Raw genomic sequence first — 21,045 nt, 5'->3', positions numbered from 1 at the left:
TAGGGTCTCCCTTGGAAGGTTCTGCCACATCTCCCAAGAGATACCCTACTTTGCCCTTCCCCCAATAGCCATCATGGCTGATTGGGCCCATTCCAAATAGTTTGATCCATCAAACTTTACGGTTGTAATCTGAAAACATGTTTCAGAACCACCACCATAATTGTTGTTCCCAAAACTGCCTTCTGCCTGATTCTTAAACTCCATTTTGGTCAAGAACCAGAAGTCTCAAAATTAGGGCTACCAACCACAATCACAAAATCAGTATAGAACCAATCTGTACTCACAGTAGATGTGCATGAATTATGTATAAAACTGATCTGAAATCAACAACCACACACAACAGCAACAGTCCGAACTGTTTTCACCCCTTTAGAAGTGTTCGAAACCCCAAAAGAAGACTGAAAATCAGTTTGAAGAATAGTCTGATATGCTGAAGCCAATTTGAGGTTTTAATCAGTCCTAGAAGCTGTACACTCCAGACAGTTCCGTACGGATAAGGTTCATATTAGGGTTAATATGAAACCTTAAACTGATCAATCTGATATGCTGAAACCCTAAAACTGAACTATCAGGATTTGCCGCAGGAATAAGATCACAAGGTTCAGTCCAATACTAGGGTCTGCTGCAAGGATAAGACAAAACCCTAGAGAATAGCGAGATAAAACCCTAGAGTGGTTCGGCCACCCTTGCTGGATAGGTCCAACCTATCTTCTCTAATGTTACTTCTCTCAGAAAATAAAAGACTTACAATAGGATGCAGTTCGCTGCCTACCAAGGTTACCCGAACCCTAGTCTCCTCTGATTCTTCCTGATCACCAATTCGCTGCAACTGTGGCACTTCTTCAAACAGCTGCTAATCCTCTGGAGATCTCAAAGAACCAGTCAACGAACTCTGCTTTCTCAGCTTCCAGCCTTAGATGGTTCTCAAGTGGTTGGCTGGACTAGACTCACATGAGAAGCCCTAGCTCTGATACCAAGTAGAAGTTCCGGACTGTTATCAGTCTTGAACCCTAATGGATTTCAGGATCGAAGATCAGAGGAAAGGTAAGAGGAAAGAAGAGGAAGAGGGAGGAGAAGCAGTAGAACACAAGGGTTGAAAGGAGGAGCAGGAGCTTAATGTTCTGCCGCCGCCACTTTAATTAATATTTATAGGTTATGCTCATTACATGGAAATGATAGATTTTCCCTTAGTCTTTACATAACAAATAGAGCAAAAAAAAGACTGAAATAAATAACAACTGAAACAACTAAATGACCAATAGCTAACCCTAGGCAGACTAGAACATCTTCTACCCTACGAACATAGTGGGGCCGTAGCTATGGGGCCCACATCAGTGTTCTCTACAACCATTTTAGAAGCACAGGCATCTCATGGAAAAACTAGGAAAACATGGTATAGGTCACTAATCAAAGTGATCTCAAGCCCTCTTTTAGTTGTATAGATCATTAACAAAATATTTATAATGCACAATGTATAGAAATATGAAATGGCCCACTAGAAGGTCCTTAAAATGCAATCTTGCCTTGCCTAATTGGAAGAAAGCAATGGATAATGAATTTTAGGCTCTCCAGTTTAACCACACATGGGACCTCACCTCTTTACCTCCTAGAAAATGGGCAATTGGTTGTCGGTGAGTGTATATAGTAGGCAAATCAGGACTGTAATCAATCCAATTCTTGATGTACATTGAATGAGAAAAGAAAAGAGAAGAAAGAAGATAGAATAGAGAGAAGAAAGAAGAGAGAATAGAGAGAAGAGAGAAGAGGGATGAAAGAAAGAGTGTGGGTTGACTTGAGTTGCCGCTCCACTCAACTATTTATATTAACATTAAAATATAAGACTGCAATTACACTAATGCCCCTACTACTTACATAAGCAAATAACTAACAAAACTAACATTGCTAACAACAACCTAACAGGAAACATAAAGCAGGAAATAACTAACAGCAGTAGTGGGAACCACAATAAATAAAATAACTGACAGCAATATAACATCACTAATTATTGCTTTGCATCTCTATACTCCCCCTCAAGTTGGGAATAGATATTTATCATTTACAACTTGTGCAAATTTGTTTCCAACTTGCTCCTTGTAATTGCCTTGGTGAAGAGATCAGCAAGCTGCATATCGGATGCAATATATGGAGGACACACTTCTTGAGAAGCCACTCTCTCTCTGATAAAGTGTCGATCCACCTCAATATGTTTAGTTCTGTCTTGCTGATTATGGGCAATGTTAATAGCAGCTTGATTATCACAATACAACATCAAGGGTTTCTCATAAGCAATTCCCAGTTCCTCAAACAAGGATCTCAACCATAATAGTTCAGCCACACCATGTGCCATAGATCCGTATTCTGCTTCAGCACTAGAACGTGCTACAACATTCTATTTCTTACTCCTTTAAGAGAGAAGGTTGCCTCCTACAAAGACATAATACCTAGAAGTAGACTTCCTATCATCAACACACCCAACCCAATCAGCATCTATGTAGACTTCTATCTTCATGTAACCATTATTTCTCAAGAGTATGCCTCTGCCTGGACATCTCTTTACATAAGCAAGAACCCTCTCAACTGCAAAAAGATGAGTAGTTTTGGGAGAATGCATGTACTGGCTAACTACACTGATTGCATAGGAAATGTTTGGTCATGTGAGGCAAAGATAAAGCAGTTTCCCAACCAACCGTTGAAACATAATCTTGTCTTCAAGGGGCTCTCCACCTTCGGTCCTTATCTTGTGGTTTTGTTCAATGGGTGTATTAGTAGGTTTGTCACCTAGCTTCCCAGATTCTTCCAAAAGATCAAGAACATACTTCCTTTGGGAGACAAAAATCCCATATTTGGACTGGGTTACTTCAATACCCAAGAAATAACGTAGTTCTCCCAAGTCTTTGACTTCAAATTCTTGTTGAAGCAATTGCTTAAGAGAGTCAATCTCACATGTATCATTCCCTGTCACCACAATATCATCCACATAGACATCAAGTAGGGTCAAGGAGGAGTCTGTTTTCTTAATGAAAAGAGTGTGATCTAATTGGGCTTGGACATAGTCCAATTTTCCAAGGGCTAGTCTGAATCTATCAAGCCATGCTCTTGGAGACTGTTTCAATCCATATAAGGCTTTCTTCAACCGATAGACCTTCTTCCCTGCCTCTGCACAGTAGAATCCGAGAGGTAACTCCATGTACACTTCCTCTTGCAAATCACCATTGAGGAAGGCATTTTTAACATCCATTTGGAATAGTGGCCATGAGACATTTGCTGCAATAGACAATAAAACTCTGATGGTTTTCATCTTAGTTAATGGTGCAAAAGTCTCCAAGTAGTCTATGCCACAAGTCTGTGTAAGCCCCTTTGCAACTAATCTAGCCTTATACCTCTCAACAGAGCCATCAACATTATGTTTCACTGTAAAAACCCATCTACACCCAATTGGTTTCTTCCCTTTTGGCTGATCAACTAACTCCCATGTACTGTTTTTGAGAAGGGCATTCATTTCTACTTTCATGGCATCCATCCACTCGGGTATTGACAAGGCCTCTTGCACTGTCCTAGGAATGGGAATAGCAAAGATAGATGCCAAAAAGGACTTATAGGATGGAGACAAATGATCATAAGTCAGAAACTGAGAAATGCAATGTGTTGTAGGTGAAGTATAACGGCGCTTCCCTTTGCGGACTGCAATTGGAAGATCAAGATCATCCAAGGTAGGAGAAGGCTCAGCAATGGGTGGCATGTCATTAGGCTTAGTGATGGTGGTATCTCATCTTTAGTGGGGTAAAGGAGCTGTGATATTTGGATCTAGAGCAACAAAGGAAACTGGAGCTGGCCTGGACTGCTGAGGACCGAAATCAACCTGTCTCCGCTACCGACGATACACCCTTAACTCCCTACACTTATGACAACCCTCCTCACTACACTCCCCTTCAGTGATTGGGACAGGTAATGGAATTTCTGGTGTGATTGAATCCATCTCAGTACTCTCCCCTGAGAAGAAACTCTATGATAGTAGGGAACATCCTCAAAGAAGGTGGCATCCATAGAAACAAACCGTCTCCTAGAAGTAGGTTCGTAGCAGCAATATCCCTTTTGATTTTGTGTATACCCAAGAAAAGATACATTTGAAAGCTTTAGAATCAAACTTGGAACGATGAGGCCGAAGAATCTGAACAAAACAAGTACACCCAAAGGTTTTAAGAGGAATGATGAACAAGTCCTTATCGGGATATAAAAGATTGAATGGAATTTTCATATCTAGGACCCGTAAAGGAACCCAGTTGATGAGATACACAGCTGTATGGATAGCATCCCCCCTAGAAACGTATAGGAACATTGGAGTTTAGCATAATGCTTCTAGTACCTCCAATATATGCCCATTCTTCCTCTCAACAACTCCATTTTGTTGTGGTGTACGGGGGCAACTGCTCTGATGAATAACCCGATGGTCAAGGAAATATGAGGTCAAAGGTTTTGCAAAAAAACTATTTGGCATTATTTGATCTGAAAACTTTGATTTTGACTCCAAACTGGTTCAGAACCATCTGATGGAAGTTCTGAGTCAGGGTAGGGACTTCATCTCAAGAGTGCATAAGATAAACCCATGAAAAGCGAGTATAGTCATCAACAAAAAATAGAAAGTATTGGTATCCCCCCATAGTAGTGATATGATATGGTCCCCAAACATCAGTATGCACAATTTCAAAAGGAATAGTACTTCTTTTATTGCTCAAAGAATAGGTTGTTCTACAATGCTTTGCAAGCGCACAACTTTCACATTTTAAACTAGACATCTGGACTAACTCAAACAATTTGGGAAACAAACTCCTTAATGACCTAAAAGATAGATGACCTAACCGATTATGCCAAAGCATAATCTGACTCATAGACTGAGAAACAAGAGACCTTCCAACTTCTTTATCTTCCCCATGTAAACTCCCTCCAAGTAGGTAGATTTCATTTCTCATGACCAATCCCAATTACCTTCCTTGTCTCTAGATCCTGAAAAACACATCGATCAAGGAATAAGGTCACTGAATAGTTTTGATTTTTAGTGATGCTACTAACTGGCAATAGATTGGTACTAAGTTTAGGAACATGCAAAACTGAGGACAAGGAGATGGCATCCGATATTCTAATGTTTCCCTTCTCAGAGATGGGAACAAGAGATCCATCAGCGAGAAAACTACTGTTGTCTCTACCAGAGGATAAGCAATAAGTAGTAAATAGAGAAGATAAGCCTGCCATTTGCTCAGATCCACCTGAATCTATGACCCAACAAGGTCCATTGTTACTTGGGCTTGAAACATGATATGCTGATGCCTGTGTACCTGAATGAGCAAATGCTGAAGTAGGAGTAGCAGATGTAATTGGTGGCTGAGATGAGGGGGCTGAAATACCAACTTCACTTTCTAACTAAGTCAGAACAGCTTGGACAACAGCTAATGTATCTAGGGATGTGGCTCTTGTGTTGGATAAGGATGCACCATTAGTAGTGATAGCCACATTGGTGTTCCCCTTTTTGTTTTTGAACTTTGCTAGAATTAAATGTGGATATAACTTCCAAGTGTCCTTGATGTGCTTTGTCTTCTTACAATGATCACAAACTAACTTCTTCTTATCCTCCTTCTTTATGTCCCTTTCCTTATCACCCCCAAATTTTGGTTTAACTGCGACTAAAGCTGATTCCATAGGCTAAAACTGCAACATAACCTTTCTCCTACTCTCTTCACTATGCACTAGAGAATAGGCCTGAGATAAGGTCACACTCTCCTTGGTGAGTAGTTCTTGTCTCACAATGTCATACTCTGAATTCAGACCAGCTAGGAATTCAAAAACCCTATTGGTCTCAACTTGTTTCCTATAGGTGTTTGCATTCTTCTGTCTTTCCCACTCGATAGTTTCTAGGTGATCAATTTCATGCCATAAAGATTTTAGGGTGGAGAAATAAATTGAGTCTAGCTTCTCCCCTTGCTTGAGATTATTTACTTAATTACTTCACATTTCAGCTCATAGGCCTTAGCAACATCGAGTGGCTGAGAGTAGGTTTCCTTCATCACTTCCCAAATTTCCTTAGCTGTTTTTGCTCACAAGTAATTTCGGCTAATGTGAGGCTGCATAGAGTTACACAGCCAAGTCATGACCAAATAGTTCTCTTGAACCCATTTGGCATATGAAGGGTGTTTCTTGGCTGGTTTCTTTACATCCCCATTCACATAACCTTACTTTCCTCTGCCCCCAATTGCCATCATGGCTGACTGAACCCATTCCAAGTAATTAGAACCATCAAATTTAACGGTAGTAATCTGAAAACTGTTCTTTGCCATGTTTCCAGCCCTCAAAACACCTTCCCCTTGAGTCTTAAACTCAGATTCTGCCATTTCTCTAAGAGGTTTATCAGGAGAAACCAATTCTCAGCAAGAAAAGACCCCAAAAGAAACCAGTTCTCACCCAGAAAAGATTTGGAAGCTGAAACCAGCCTAGAAGTCACCCAAAAAAAAAAACAACTGGAATGCTGAAAATGATTTAGGGTTCACCCAAAAAATGATATCAGTCAGGTCTGAATGTATGGTTAAGAGAAAACCTTAGAGAAAACTCTGAGAGAACAGAAAAACTCTCAGCCGCACCTTCTAAGCAGAGAAAACCTTAACCGCTCCTTCTAGATTGGTCTGATCTATCTATCACTGGTGTGGATCTCAAGAAAAATTAGAAACTTACCCAGAAAAAACTGATTGCCACTTTCAATCTCAGTCTGAACCCTAATCTTGATCTTGTTCTTCTCTGATTCTTCCTGATTACCAGACATTCTCCAAGCCTTCTACAAACTCTTGGACAACTGCTAAACCCTTCCGGTAACCTCCAAGAATCAGTCGATGGACAGATCTTGCTAGACTTCTAGTCCTAGGAGGTTCTCATGTAGTCGGCTGGATTAGACACACGTGAGAAACCCTAGATTGTCTCTGATACCAAGTAGGCAAATCAGGATGTAATCAGTCCAATTCTTGATGTAAATTCAATGAGAAAAAAAAAGAGAAGAGAGAATAGAGAGAAGAGAGAAAAGAGAAATGAGATGAGAGAAGAGAGATGAGAGAAAGAGTGTGGGTGACTTGAGTTGCCGTCCCACTCAACTATTTATATTAACATTAAAATATAACTGCAATTACACTAATGCCCCTACTGCTTACATAAGCAAATAACTATCAAAACTAACATTGCTAACAGCAGCCTAAAAGCAAACAGAAAGCAGGAAGGGACCACAATAAATAAAATAACTGACAACAATATAACAGCACCAATTATTACTCTATATCTCTACATATACCATCAAACACAAACAAAATGGTAGTATTGAGTGGCTTAAAGCCCAATTGGTGGCAACATGCTATAAACAGACTTATGGTGTTGATTATTCTGAGACCTCCCCAGTGACTAAGTTGTCCTCTGTACGTGTTATTATTTCTCTAGATTTCCTTTTTGACTGGCCCTTGCTCCATTTGGATGTCAAGAATGCCTTTCTTAAGGGTGGCCTTTGAGAGGAGGTGTACACGGAGCAACCTCCAGGGTATGTTGCTCAGGAGGCTAGCAAGGTATGTAAGTTGCACAAGGCCATTTATGGATTCAAACAGTCACCACGGGCATGGTTTGGTAGGTTCAGTTGTGTTGTGCAGGAGTTTGGTCTCAAGCAATGTGGGGTTAATCATTCAGTTTTCAATAGGGATATTACATCTAGGAAGAGCCTCTTGGCAATTTATATTGACAACATAGTCACTTTTTTTAATCAACAACACAGTTCTTTAATTATCAACAATTAGAATTACAAAGAGGAAGACAAACTTTCTTATCTTCCAACTTCAGCTTAAGCCGCAAGAAATGAACAGGAGAGAAAGAGAAAAGGAAAAAAAAAAGGAAAAAGGAAAAAACCAGATTTAAATTACAACTGTGCCCAGAACATTGACTCCCTGTCCACCCCTTGTCTAGCTAACCCATCAGCAAAAGAATTAGCTGGTCTTTTTATCCAACTGATATTAACTTCCATTTCTCGAACCAGCCATATGAATTTCCTTCTCATATTGCTATATCTCCATAAACCACTATTGTCTTTCTTCAGCCACCCTACCACCACCTCTGAGTCCCCTTCAATTATGAGTTTTGTGATATTCATCTCCCTAGCTTTCTGGACTCCTTCCAAGACTGCATGGATCTCAGCTCTAAGGGAGTCACCCACTCCAATGGGGCCAACAACATAGTCATTATTGGTAGTGATTGTTGGTGGGATTAATGATTTAAAGCAGTTTTTTGCAACAACACTTGCAAACCAGGGATTTAGGATCCTTGAAATATTTCTTGGGTATTGAAGTAGCACGCTCGAGGTGGGGAATCTCCTTGTCACAATGCAAGTATATCTTGGATTTGTTGGATGAAACAGGTCTACTAGGGCTAAACTGCTTGAGACCCCTATGGATCTTAATGTGAAAATTATTGATAATTATGGGGAGCCATTCAGTGATCCTGGAAGGTACAGGAGATTAGTTGGAAAATTGATTTATCTCACAATCACTTGTCCTATTATCTCTTTTAGTGTAGGGGTTCTGGTTCTGTGTCAATTCATGCAGATTCCCACAGTCATTTATTGGGAAGGTGTTATAAGAGTGTTGAGATATCTAAAATGTGCTCTAGGTCGGGGATTACTATACAAGAAAGGGGGATAACTAACCTTAGATGGTAGACAGATTCTGGACGGGGTGTTGGTGGCTAGTGAATGTATAGATTCAAGGTTAAGAAGTGGAAGACCAGGTTTGGTTTGTAAGCTAGACATAGAAAAGGCTTATGACCATGTCGAATGGGGGATTCTTGGAGGAAATGCAAAGGTTAATGGGGTTTGGGGAGGTCTGGAGGGGTTGGATATATGGGTGCATTTCTTCAGCCTCCTTCTCACTGCTAATTAATGGTGTGCCATCAGAATTTTTTCAAGCCTCTAGAGGGTTGAGGCAAGGGGATCCACTCTCCCCTTTCCTGTTTGTCATAGTCATGGAGGCTCTTAACTTGATCATGAAGAAAGGAGTGCAGAGGGGATGGATAAGGATTCAAAGTTGGATATAAGGCCTGAGTATCACTTACCTACAATATGCTGATGATACCCTAATATTCTTAGACGCTACAGCAAGCCAAGTCCTGAGCCTAAGAGCTATTTTAGCCAATTTTTGATAGGAGTTGGGGACATAAGAGTTGAGGTAGTGAGACAGTATGCAGAGGTGCTGGAATGTAAGGTAGAGGAGCTGCCTTTCATTTATCTTGGGTTACCAGTGGGAGCAAGGGCATCATCAAGTAGTATATGGAAACCTTTATTAGAAAGGGTGGAGAGGAGGCTAGACAGATGGAAAGCCAAGTACCTTTCTATGGGTGGGACCATGGGAGAATCACACTCATCAAGAGTGTTCTCTCAAGCCTACCAACATATTACCTTTCCCTCTTGAAAGTTCCCAAAGAAGTGGCTGCAAAGGTGGAAAAAATTCAGTGGGACTTTCTATGGGAAAGGGTGGGGGACCAAAAAATTCCACCTGGTTAAATGGGAGAAGGTTTGTAGAGCAAAGGAGGGGGGAGACTTAGGGCTGAGGAGGGTAAAGTTATTTAATAAAGCTCTGTTAGGGAAATGGCTGTGGAGGTTTGGGCAAGAGGGAGAAAGGGAGGCATAATGGAGAAGGGTGGTGGTAGGGAAATATGGAGTGGTGAGGTTTGGGTGGTAATCCAGGGAGGTAAGAAGTTCCTATGGGGTGAGTGTATGGAAGGGAATCATGTGCTTCAATCAAAATTTCCAAAGTTTAGTTAAGTTTAAATTGGGGGAAGGCCTTTGGATAAGGTTTTGGGAAGATGATTGGCTGGAGGTGGGAAGATTATGTGAGGTATGTCCTAGACTTTATATAAATTGACAGATCAGCAAGTGCCTTTTAAGCAGTGCTACAAGTGGAGGGGGGAGCAAGTGGTCTGGAATCCAAAGTTTAGAACAATGTTTAAAACGTGGAGGCGTGATGCGAGGCATTCCACTACCTAGAGGCGTGAGGCGTAGTTCAGAACGCAAGAGGCGTAAGTCTCCCAAACACAAGGAGGTGTAAGCCTCCTTAAGAGGAGGGGGGTTAGGAGGAGGAAGGGGGGATCTCACTTTTTCTTTATTTTTAATAAAAATCTTTTTTATTAAGAAGAATAAATATGCATAACATTAGTTGAAAGGGGGGGGTCTTTCCTTTTCTTTTCACTTTTTTTTTCTTCTCTTTCTTTTCTTTTCCTTTCCTTTCCTTTTTTTCTTTTTTTTTTCTGTCTTTTTATATAAGATGTGCATGAGGCGTACGCCTCTAGCACGCCTCATGAAAAAAACGCATGAGGTGTACGCCTCAGAGATGTCAGCGCCTCTGGCAAACGCCTCGGGGCGTTTTGGGAGCGCCTCGCCTGGAGGCGCACCTCCAGGCCTCCCATGCCTTTTAAAACACAGGTTTAGAAGACCTTTATTGGGCCAAGAAGTGGAAGAATGCATTCAGCTATTGGAGAAACTGGAAGATGCTAACATTTCCAGAGATACAACAGATGGTTTATGGTGGAAAGATTGCAAAGAAGGACAATTTTCAGTTAAATCCTTTTACAAGGCTCTTTTGAGTGATAGTAGGGATTCAAATCAAATAAAAGGTGTTTGGGGCAATCCTGTTCCCCCAAGGGTAGAGGCTTTTGTGTGGCTGGTGGCTCATGATAGTATCTTAACTTAGCAATCATCTGAAATCCAGAGACTTGCAGCTTGCAAATTGTTGCTATATGTGCAGCACGCAGCCAAGCGGAGGAAACAGTTCACTTATTCTTCTCATGCAATGTGGCAAAATTTATGTGGAAGTTTTTTCTCTCATCTGTTTGGAGTGGCTGCTTTTCATCCCGCGACATCAACAGAGATTTTTTTTCCTTGTGGCCTAAAATCAGAGGAAGCAAGAAAGCCAAAATCTTGTGGAGCTGTATTCCATTTGCAGTGTGTTGGGCCATTTGAAAAGAAAGGAACAGAAGGGTATTTGAAGACAAGTCAAAAAACATCGAATATCTGATAGCAGGAGTGGGCAATATGACTTCAGCCTGGGCCCTAAGTCTTCCAGAGTTTGACCAAGTGCACAAGGCAGATCTGTTGGAGAACTTCTGAAACACTTTGGAATTGAATCCATGTAATTTTGAGTCCTTTTCAGTGTAATTCTGTTAAGCAGATGGTCTGTCATCTAGACAACCAGTATTTTAAGATGTACTGCATTTTTTCAATATAATGAATTTCCTTTTGTTCTTCAAAAAAAAAATCTCATTACATTGAAAAGCAATGGCCCACACCTCTTGTGAGTTGATATGGCGGAGACATCTACTTCAAGAGATAGGCATTCCTATAGGGAAACCTGTCAAGTTGTTCTGTGATAATCAGGTTGCTACTCATATTGCACCAATCCAGTCTTTCATGAGGGGACCAAGCATATAGAAGTGGATTGTCATTTTATAAGAGAAAAGGTGACAAATGGTGATGATGTTACTCCTTGTGTCAAGTTAGAAGATCAGCTAGTAGATTTTTTACCAAGAGCTTGTGTCGTACTAGGATGGATTATATTTGTAACAAGCTGGATCCCTTTGACTTGAGGGGGAGTGTTGAAGTGTATGCTCGTAAGGGGCATTTTTTGTCCTTTTAGTATGGCATAGTATTTCCCCTGTTAAGAATCACTTAACAGGGGACTTTTGTAATTTCTCATATTCAAAAGAAAAGGTTAACAGTTAAGGTTAACAAGGGAGAAGAGCTCAGTTCATATCTTCTTCCTTTAGACCATTTTTCTCTCACATCTTTTCTTCTTGTTCCCTACCGTTGAAAACATCTTTCCACACATTTTCCCTTCTTTTTCTTCCCTTTTTCTCTCTTTATTTTCATGTTATAGTATTTTCTATTCTCCAGCATTAATCAATGTTTCCCTATCTGACCTTAAAAGTAGTCTACATCGACTATCAGTGTGAATAGGAATGGTGATAAGGGATCCCTTTGCCTAATTCCTCTCCTAGCTTGGAAAAAAAATCCTTTAGCCAACCCATTAACTAGAATGGAATATCTTGTATTTTCAGAAATAGGAAATAGAAGAAAAATCAAGAAAAATAAGCAAGGAACTTAGGTTTGAGAGAGAAGAGAGAAGTGAGTAGCAAGAGACATAGGTTGGAGAATAAATCATGGTTCTCATAATGAGCCCCCAATCTCTTATATAGTTGCTGGAAATATGTGAAAATTACAGAAGTGCCCCAAATAAGACAACAGTAATAAAGACTTATAAGAAATTGAAATAGGCCCATAGCATAATAACAATAAGCCCCATAAACTAAATTAAAGAAAAACAGCAACTAATTCCACTTCTACTAATACTTTCAACATTCCTCCTCAAGGTAGCGCTAACTAGCTTGCCTGAAAAGAAATAATATTATAATCTGATAAAAAAGCAAAAAAATAAATGACCATAACAAAGACTCCGCCTAAAAAAAGTTCATATCCCTTGAGAAATTTCACCAAACATGTGCAAGGCAATTTGGTGTTGGAAAATTACAAAAGTGCCCCAAATAAGATGACAGTAATAAAGACTTATAAGAAATTGAAATAGGCCCATAGCATTATAACAATAAGCCCCATAAACTAAATTAAAGAAAAACAGCAACTAATTCCACTTCTACTAATACTTTCAACACTCCTCCTCAAGGTAGCACTAACTAGCTTGCCTGAAAAGAAATAATATTATAATCTGATAAAAAAGCAAAAAAATAAATGACCATAACAAAGACTCCGCCTAAAAAAAGTTCATATCCCTTGAGAAATTTCACCAAATATGTGCAAGGCAATTTGGTGTTGGAAACACTTGAACAAGCCAGTAGCACGCATCACCAAGTGTGTTCAAGTAAAATAACTTAAGTTTATGACCAAATAATCACTCCCCTTGTCTTATATAGTTGCTGGAAATATGTGAAAATTACAAAAGTGCCTTGAATAAGATGGAAGTAAAAAAGACCTATAAGAAACTAAAATAGGCCCATAGGCCATTAGCCCAATAACAATAAGCCCCATAAACTAAATAAAAGGAAAAACAACAATTAATTTCACTTTACTAATACTTTCAATGGAATATGGCATGAATTTAAGTACCCTCCCATCCAACTCCTCCAATTGTCCCCAAATCCACAATTTCTCAGCATTTCATCTAAGAAAGACTAGTTCATCAAATCATTAGATTTCTCTAAGACAAGCTTGCATGCCCATTTTTACCTACCTAATCTTTTTATTTCTTCAACACATTCATTAGTTGCTAGTATCTGATCAGTGATTTGCCTATCCTCAACAAGAGCACCTCAGTTCCCAGCTACTAGTTTCTATAACACCACTTTCAGCCTTAATGAGAGACCTTTAGGCTATGTTTGGTTTGAAGGAAAAGGTAGGGAAACATATACAAGGTTTGTAAAGGTTTCCCTACCTTTCCTTTCTTTTCCCTACTTTTTCCTTCAAACCAAACATAACTTTAGCAATGATCTTGTAGAGGCTACCTACCAAGCTAATTGGTCTAAAAGCTTTCGGGTGTAAGGCTTAAGAGATTTTATGGATTAGGGCTAGGAACACTGCATTTGCCCCTTTATATATGTAGAGAAAACTGATGTGGGCCCCACGGCTGTTGTCCCCACCCCGTTCGTAGGACATGTGCAACTATTTTTAGTCATGTCAGTGTTAGTTCGTAGTCAGCTTGTTATTTCAGTCTTTTATTTGTTTTTTTCTTGCCATGTAAGTATTAAGGGCAGTCCTGTCCTTTCCCCTATGTACTGAACATAACCTATAAATATTAAGAGAGTGGTGGCGGCAGATCGATTGAATCTGTTCCTCCTTTCAAACCTTTCGTACTTCTGTTTCTTCTCGTCTTTTTCCTCCTACTTTTCTTCTACCTTTCCTAAATCTGAAATCTATTAGGATTCAAGGCTGATGGTAGTCTTGATCGACTACTTGGTATCAGAGCCAAGATTAGGGCTTCTCATGTGAGTTTGATCCAGCCGACCACATGAGAATCGCCTAGGGCTGGAAGAATAGAGAAAAAACTCTCTTCGGCTGATTTTTGGAGGTTATCTACAGCAGCAGTCCAAAGATTGGATCAAATCTTTGATAACCAGGAAGAATCAGAGGAAGAGAAAAGGATCAAGATCAGTCCTTGATCAGTACTAGTGCGGCGATCAGAATTTCAGAGGATTTCTGTTCAAGATCAGTTTATTTCAGGCAACGTTGGAAGGTGGCGATCAGAATTCTCTGGGTAAGTCTTATTTTTGTTTCTCTTGAGATTGCTATCAGTCAAGATAGGTTGGACCTATCTAGGAGCGGCCAAACTCTCCTGTTTTCTTGGAAAGTGTTCGTTTTAGGGTTTTCTCTCAGAGGTGATCTATTTTTAGGGTTTGACATTAACCCTACGGCAAGACCTAACTGTTGGGCCGAACTCTCCTATTTTCTTGGAAAGTTCTCATTTTAGGGTTTGCTCTCAAAACCCTAATTTTGTTTCAGGAGTACAGATTGCTCTCTAAGTTGGTTTCAGACCTGTTTCTTGGCTTCGAGCTTTTTTTGGGGGGGTGAGAACTTGTACGAACTACATATACTGTGATTGCCGATTGGTTTCAGATCAGACCTGCACTGGTTTCATACTGATTTCTGATTGTGATCGACTGTTCAAGTGCTGTTTTCTATTGTAATAACCCTAATAGTTCTTAACTACTGATTCTTGACCAAGAATGGAGTTTAAAAATCAGGGAGAAGGTGTTTTTGGGAACAGCGGTCATGGTAGTACATCTAAGAATGGGTTTCAGATTACAATTGTGAGATTTGACGGGTCCAAATACTTGGAATGGGCCCAATCAGCCATGATGGCTATTGGGGGAAGGGGAAAACCTAGCTACCTCTTGGGAGATGTGAAAGAGCCTTCCAAGGATGATCCAATGTATACCAAGTGGGTTCAAGAGAACTACTTGGTTATGACATGGCTGTGCAACTCTATCCAGCCATATATCAGCCAAAATTACTTGTGGGTAAAGACAGCCAAGGAGATATGGGATGTCATGAAAGAGACCTATTCCCAACCCCTTAACGTTGCCAAAGCCTATGAACTGATGTGTGAAGTGAATAATCTTTGTAGAGAACACTGATGTGGGCCCCATTGCAGTGGTTAGAGACTGTAATCAGTCGAGATAGGTTGGACCTATCTAGAAGTAGGGGCCGAACTGTGTTCAAGTTTGTTTCTAGGGTTTGACTTGCCGAACTGTGTTTAAGTCTGTTTCTAGGGTTTGACTGTTGGGCCAAACCCCTTCCCTCTCAGAGGTGATTAGTTTTTAGGGTTTCATATTGCCCTACGACAAGTCTCACTTGTGCGGACTGCTTGGAGAGTGCAGCTGAGAACTTATTTCAGACCCACAGTTGAAACCCTAATTTTGCTCTCGCAGCAGTGGGCCCCACAATAGTGATTTCAGAAAATAGCATCTCAGATTGACAGGCTGCCTGGTACTATGCATGCCGTTGGTTTCAGATCAAATTTCGGATCAGATCAGATTTCAGGTCATATCAGATTTGTGTTGGTTTCGAATCAGTTTCCAAACCTACTTATTTGACTCTGTTTTCTGGTATAGTGACTCTAACAGTTTGTAGCCACTGAATCTTGATCAAAGATGGAGTTTAAGGGTCAGGGAGAAAGTAGTTTTGGAAACCACAGTTATGGTTCTCACTCAGTTTGGGACCAAAAATGAAAGTCCTTAGATCTGATAATGCAAAAGAATACTTTGCTCAGCCATAGACCTCCTACCTTCTTAGCCATGGAGTTATTCACCAGAGCATTTGCCCTTATACACCACAGTAGAACGGTGTTGCCGAAAGGAAGAATAGGCATATTTTGGAGGTGGCTAGAAGCATTATGTTTACCTCCAATGTACCTATTCGCTTTTGGGGTGATGCTATCCTCACGGTATTTTATCTCATTAATCGAGTTCCTTCCTGGGTTCTTGATATGAGAACCCCCTTTTCCCTTCTATACCTAGACGAGGAGTTGTTCATTGTTCCCCTTAAAACCTTTGGTTGTATCTATTTCGTTCAGCTTCTCAGGCCTCATCATTCCAAGTTTGAACCTAAGGCCTCCAAATGCATTTTCCTTGGTTATGCACAAACTCAAAAGGGTTATTGCTGCTTTGATCTGGTTTTAGGGAAACGGTTTGTCTCCATGGATGTCACCTTCTTTGAGGAGACACCCCATTATCCTAGGGTTTCTCCTCAGGGGGAGAGCAGTGAGAGTGGGGTTGTTTTGAGTTTCTTTCCTCAGGGGGAGAGTAGTGAAAGTGGAAGTGGGGCTGGTAGAAGTGGGACTGTTCCTTTACCTATTCCACTGGATAATGAAGGCTGTAGTGGTGAGGGTGGTCAGAGGGAGCCGGAGTTGAGAGTCTATCACAGGCGATGCAGGCAGGCTGATCCTAGTCATCGGCAGTTCCGGCCAGCTCCAGTTCCTTCCGCGGCTCTAGATCCAGAGCCTACTGAGATACCTCTCACTGTTTCCACTTCCCCTCTTGTGGATGACCTTGATCTCCCTATTGCCATTCGCAAAGGGAAACGACATTGCACCACCTCTACAACTCACAGCATCTCACAGTTCTTATCCTATGATCGTTTGTCTCCATCTTACCGGTCCTATCTCACTTCCATTGCCGATGTCCCTATTCCAAAAACAGTGCAAGAAGCCTTATTAGTTCCAAAATGGAAAGATGCAATGCAAGTCGAAATGGATGCCCTGTTGAAGAATAATACTTGGGCACTGGTTGACCCACCAAAAGGAAAGAAACTGGTGGGATGCAGACGGGTATTCACTGTGAAGCATAATGCTGATGGCTCTATTGAAAGGTACAAAGCCCGGCTGGTTGCAAAAGGATTCACTCAGACTTATGGTATAGACTACTTGGAGACCTTTGCCCCAGTAGCCAAGATGACCACCATCCGAGTTCTGTTATCCTTTGCAGCAAATCATTCTTGGCCCCTGTTTCAGATGGATGTTAAAAATGCCTTTCTGAATGGAGACTTACAGGAAAAGGTTTACATGCAGTTGCCTCCTGGATTCTATGATACAGAGACAGGTAGGAAAGTTTGCCGACTGAACAAGGCATTGTATGGTTTGAAGCAGTCACCTAGAGCCTGGTTTGATAGGTTCAGATTAGCCCTTGGAAAGTTTGGTTATGTACAGGCCCAGTCAGATCATACACTATTCATCAAAAGGGCAGAGTCCTCTCTGACACTACTTGCAGTATATGTAGATGATATTGTGGTGACAGGAAATGACAGTCATGAGATTGAGTCCCTCAAACAGCTCCATCATCAAAAGTTTGAGGTGAAAGATCTTGGTGCACTACGGTACTTTTTGGGTATTGAGGTTGCTAGATCCAAGTAGGGGATTTTTATCTCTCAGAGAAAATATGTTCTAGATCTGTTGGCGGAAACTGGAAAGTTGGGTGTTAAGCCGGCTGATACACCCATCGAACAAAATCACAAGATTAGTGCAGAGGGCGGGGAGCCTCTTGAAGACAAAGTTATGTTCCAACGGTTGGTTGGAAAGCTCCTATATCTCTACCTCACTCGGCCGGATATTAGCTATGCAGTTAGTGTTGTTAGCCAGTACATGCACTCCCCTAGAACTTCTCATCTTCTTGCGGCAGAGAGAATATTAGCATACTTGAAGAGATGCCCGGGTAGAGGTATACTGCTCAAGAACAATAATCACATGAGGGTGGAAGTCTTACAGATGTCGATTGGGCTGGGAGTGTTGATGACAGAAGGTCTACCTCTGGATATTGTGCCCTTGTGGGAGGTAACCTTGTTTGTTGGAGGAGTAAGAAGCAGAGTGTTGTTTCCCGCTCCAGTGCTAAAGCAGAATACAGGCCAATGGCTAATGGAGTGGCTGAAATCTTGTGGCTGAGGTCACTACTTGAAGAGTTGGGTATTGACTATGAAAAGCCCTTAATGCTGTATTGTGATAATCAGGCATTTTGTGCGAGAAAGGGTCACATCACAAGAAGTGTGTCTTCCGTACATCACATCTAATATGCAACTCGTAGATATCCTCACCAAGGTTGTACCAAGGAAGAAGTTAGAGACAGACCTATCCAAGTTGGGAATGATAGATATCTACTCCCAACTTGAGGAGGAGTGAAAAGAACACTGATGTGGGCCCCACTGCAGTGGGCCCCACTGTGTTCGTAGGACAGCATGTGTAGTTATTTGTTCTAGTTATAGTAGTGTCAGTTTGAGTCAGTTTGTTAATTCAGTTGTTATTTATTTCAGCTTTTATTTACTTTATTTATTATGTACTAAGGGCAGATGTGTCCTTTCCATTATGTACTAAACATAACCTATAAATAATAAGAAAGTGGCAGTGGCAGATAAGTAAGAATCTGTCCCTCCTTTCAACCACTTGTGTTCTCCTGTTTCTCTCCTATTCTCTCTCCTTTTCTCTCCTTTTATTCTGTTTTGTAAACCTAAAACCTATTAGGATTCAAGACTGATTATAGTCTTGATCTTATACTGTCTTAAACAAGGAGAGAAATCAATCTTTGTCTACTTCTCTACCTTGAAATCCCTGTGGCATGAAATTGACTATCTAGAAACTCTTGAGTGGGAAAGTCCCAAAGATGCACAGACTTATAGAAAGTAAGTCGAGACCAATAGGGTGTTTGAATTTCTAGCAGGCCTGAATACAAATTATGACATTGTGAGGCAACAGATACTAACCAGAGATAGTGTGACCCTCTCTCAAGCATACTCCTTGGTGCATAACAAAGAAACTAGGAGGAAAGTTATGATGCAACATCAGCCTTTTTCCCCAACCCTGGCAGATGTTAAACCTAAGTCAGGAGGTGATACAGAAAGGGACAGGAAGGAAGATAAATGGGATCTGGTATGTGAACAATGCAAGAAACCCAAAGCATACGAAAGATACTTGTTGGAAGCTGCACCCTCATTTAGTCCTAGCAAAACTGAGAAATAAGAAGGGTAATGCTCATGTAGCTGTGAATACTGATTCTGCATCCTCGTCAGGCACAAAAGGCACACCCCTAGAGACCTTAGTCGTTGTTCGGGCTGCCCTTATACAGTTGGAAAAGGAAGTTGGGAGTTCAACTCAGTCATATCAGTCACCATCAGCCCCTGCCACATCTGCATTTGCTCATTCAGGTACTCGAGCCTCAGCCTACCATGCTTCAGCTCCAGGTAATACTGAACACTGTTGGGTAATAGACTCAGGTGCATCCGACCATATGACTAGTTTGCCATTGTTGTTCACTACATATCACTTATCCTCTGGTAGAGATAAAGTATCCATTGCTGATGGCTCTCTTGTTCCCATTTCTGGCAAGGGTGACATAAAGTTATCTGATACTATCTCTTTATCCTCAGTCTTGCATGTTCCTAAACATGATACTAATCTGCTTTCAGTCAGTAGTATTACCAAACATATGAATTGTTCAGTAACTTTTTTCCCTGACCGATGTGTTTTTCAGGACTTGGAGACGAGGAAGGTGATTGGGACTGGCCGTGAGACGAATGGGATCTATCTGCTCGGAGAGAGTTCTCGTTGGAAAGAGTCAGTGGATAAGAAGTCCTTTGTTTCTCAGTTTGTGAGTCTGGTTATGCTCTGTCATAATCGATTAGGTCATTTATCTTTCCGGTCTTTGAAGAGTTTGTTTCCTACTTTATTTGAGTGTTTTGAGTTGTCAAAGTTGAGATGTGAAAGTTGTGAGCTTGCCAAACATTGTAGAACATCTTATTCTTTGAGTAATAAAAGAAGTAATAATTCTTTTGATATTGTGCATGCTGATGTTTGGGGACCATATCACATCCCTTCTATGGGTGGGTACAAATATTTTATGTTGTTTGTTGATGACCATACCCGTTTTTCTTGGGTCTATCTTATGCGTTCTCGAGATGAGGTTCCCGCTCTGACCCAAAACTTTCATCAGATGATTCTAACCCAATTTGGGGTCAAAATCAAAGTCCTCAGATCTGATAATGCAAAGGAATACTTTGCTTAGCCTTTGACCTCTTACTAAATCACGGGGTTATTCACTAGAGAACTTGTCCTCAAACACCACAGCAGAATGGGGTTGCCGAGAGGAAGAATAGGCACATCTTGGAGGTGGCTAGAAGCATTATGTTTACCTCCAATGCACCTATCCGTTTCTGGGGTGATGCTATCCTCACGACAGTATATCTCATTAATCAGGTTCCTTACCGGGTCCTTGATATGAAACCTCCTTTTACCCTTCTATACCCAGACGAGGAGTTGTTTACTGTTCCTCTTAAAACCTTTGGTTGTACTTGTTTCATTCAGCTTCTCGGGCCCTCTCATTCCAAGTTTGACCCTAAGGCCTCCAAATGCATTTTTCTCGGTTATGCACAAACTCAAAAGGGTTATTGCTGCTATGATCCTGTTTCAGGGAGGAAGTCTGTCTCGATGGATGTCACCTTCTTTGAGGAGACACCCTATTATCCTACGGTTTCTCCTCAAGGGGAGTGCAGTAAGAGTGGGGTTAACACATCTGAGGTTGTTCCTTTACCCATTCCATTGAGTGATGAAGGTTGTAATGGTGAGAGTGGTCAGAGGGATCAGGAATTGAAAGTCTATCGCAGGCGATGCAGGCAAGTTGATCCCGATCATCAGTAGTCCAGGCTAGCTCCAGTTCCTTCTGCGGCTCCAAATCTAGGTATTACAGTCCCAGGGCCCACTGAGATGCCTTCCACTGTTGCTACTTCCCTTCCTACGGATGACCTTGACCTCCCTATTGTCGTCCGTAAAGGGAAACGGCATTGCACCACATCTACAGCTCACTACATTTCCCAGTTTCTATCCTATGATCGCCTATCTCCCTCTTACAGGTCCTATCTCACTTCCATTGCTGATATCCCTATCCCCATAACAGTGCAAGAAGCCTTATCAGTTCCAGAGTGGAAAGATGCAATGAAAGTTGAAA

At 41.1% G+C, this 21,045-nt stretch overlaps 1 protein-coding gene across 6 annotated transcripts in view; it reads left to right on the top strand.

Moving 5' to 3' along the window:
* Window positions 1-21,045, top strand: part of PAA1 (P-type ATP-ase 1) — a 100,914-nt gene that overhangs the window by 38,774 nt on the left and 41,095 nt on the right. For 4 of the 6 annotated variants that reach the window (XM_088947470.1, XM_088947474.1, XM_088947472.1 and 1 more), the window contains one exon: window positions 19,576-19,692. The exons of the other annotated variants lie outside the window; for them this stretch is intronic. In XM_088947470.1, coding sequence (XP_088803596.1) covers window positions 19,576-19,692 — 117 coding nt within the window. The remainder of the gene's footprint in view (window positions 1-19,575; window positions 19,693-21,045) is intronic. 6 annotated transcript variants of the gene reach the window in all.

This window comes from Nelumbo lutea, chromosome 5 (assembly GCF_056320005.1).
Source record: "Nelumbo lutea isolate HS-2025 chromosome 5, American lotus-T2T, whole genome shotgun sequence".
Lineage (NCBI taxonomy): Eukaryota > Viridiplantae > Streptophyta > Magnoliopsida > Proteales > Nelumbonaceae > Nelumbo > Nelumbo lutea.
This window is presented reverse-complemented; position numbering and strand designations above follow the sequence as displayed.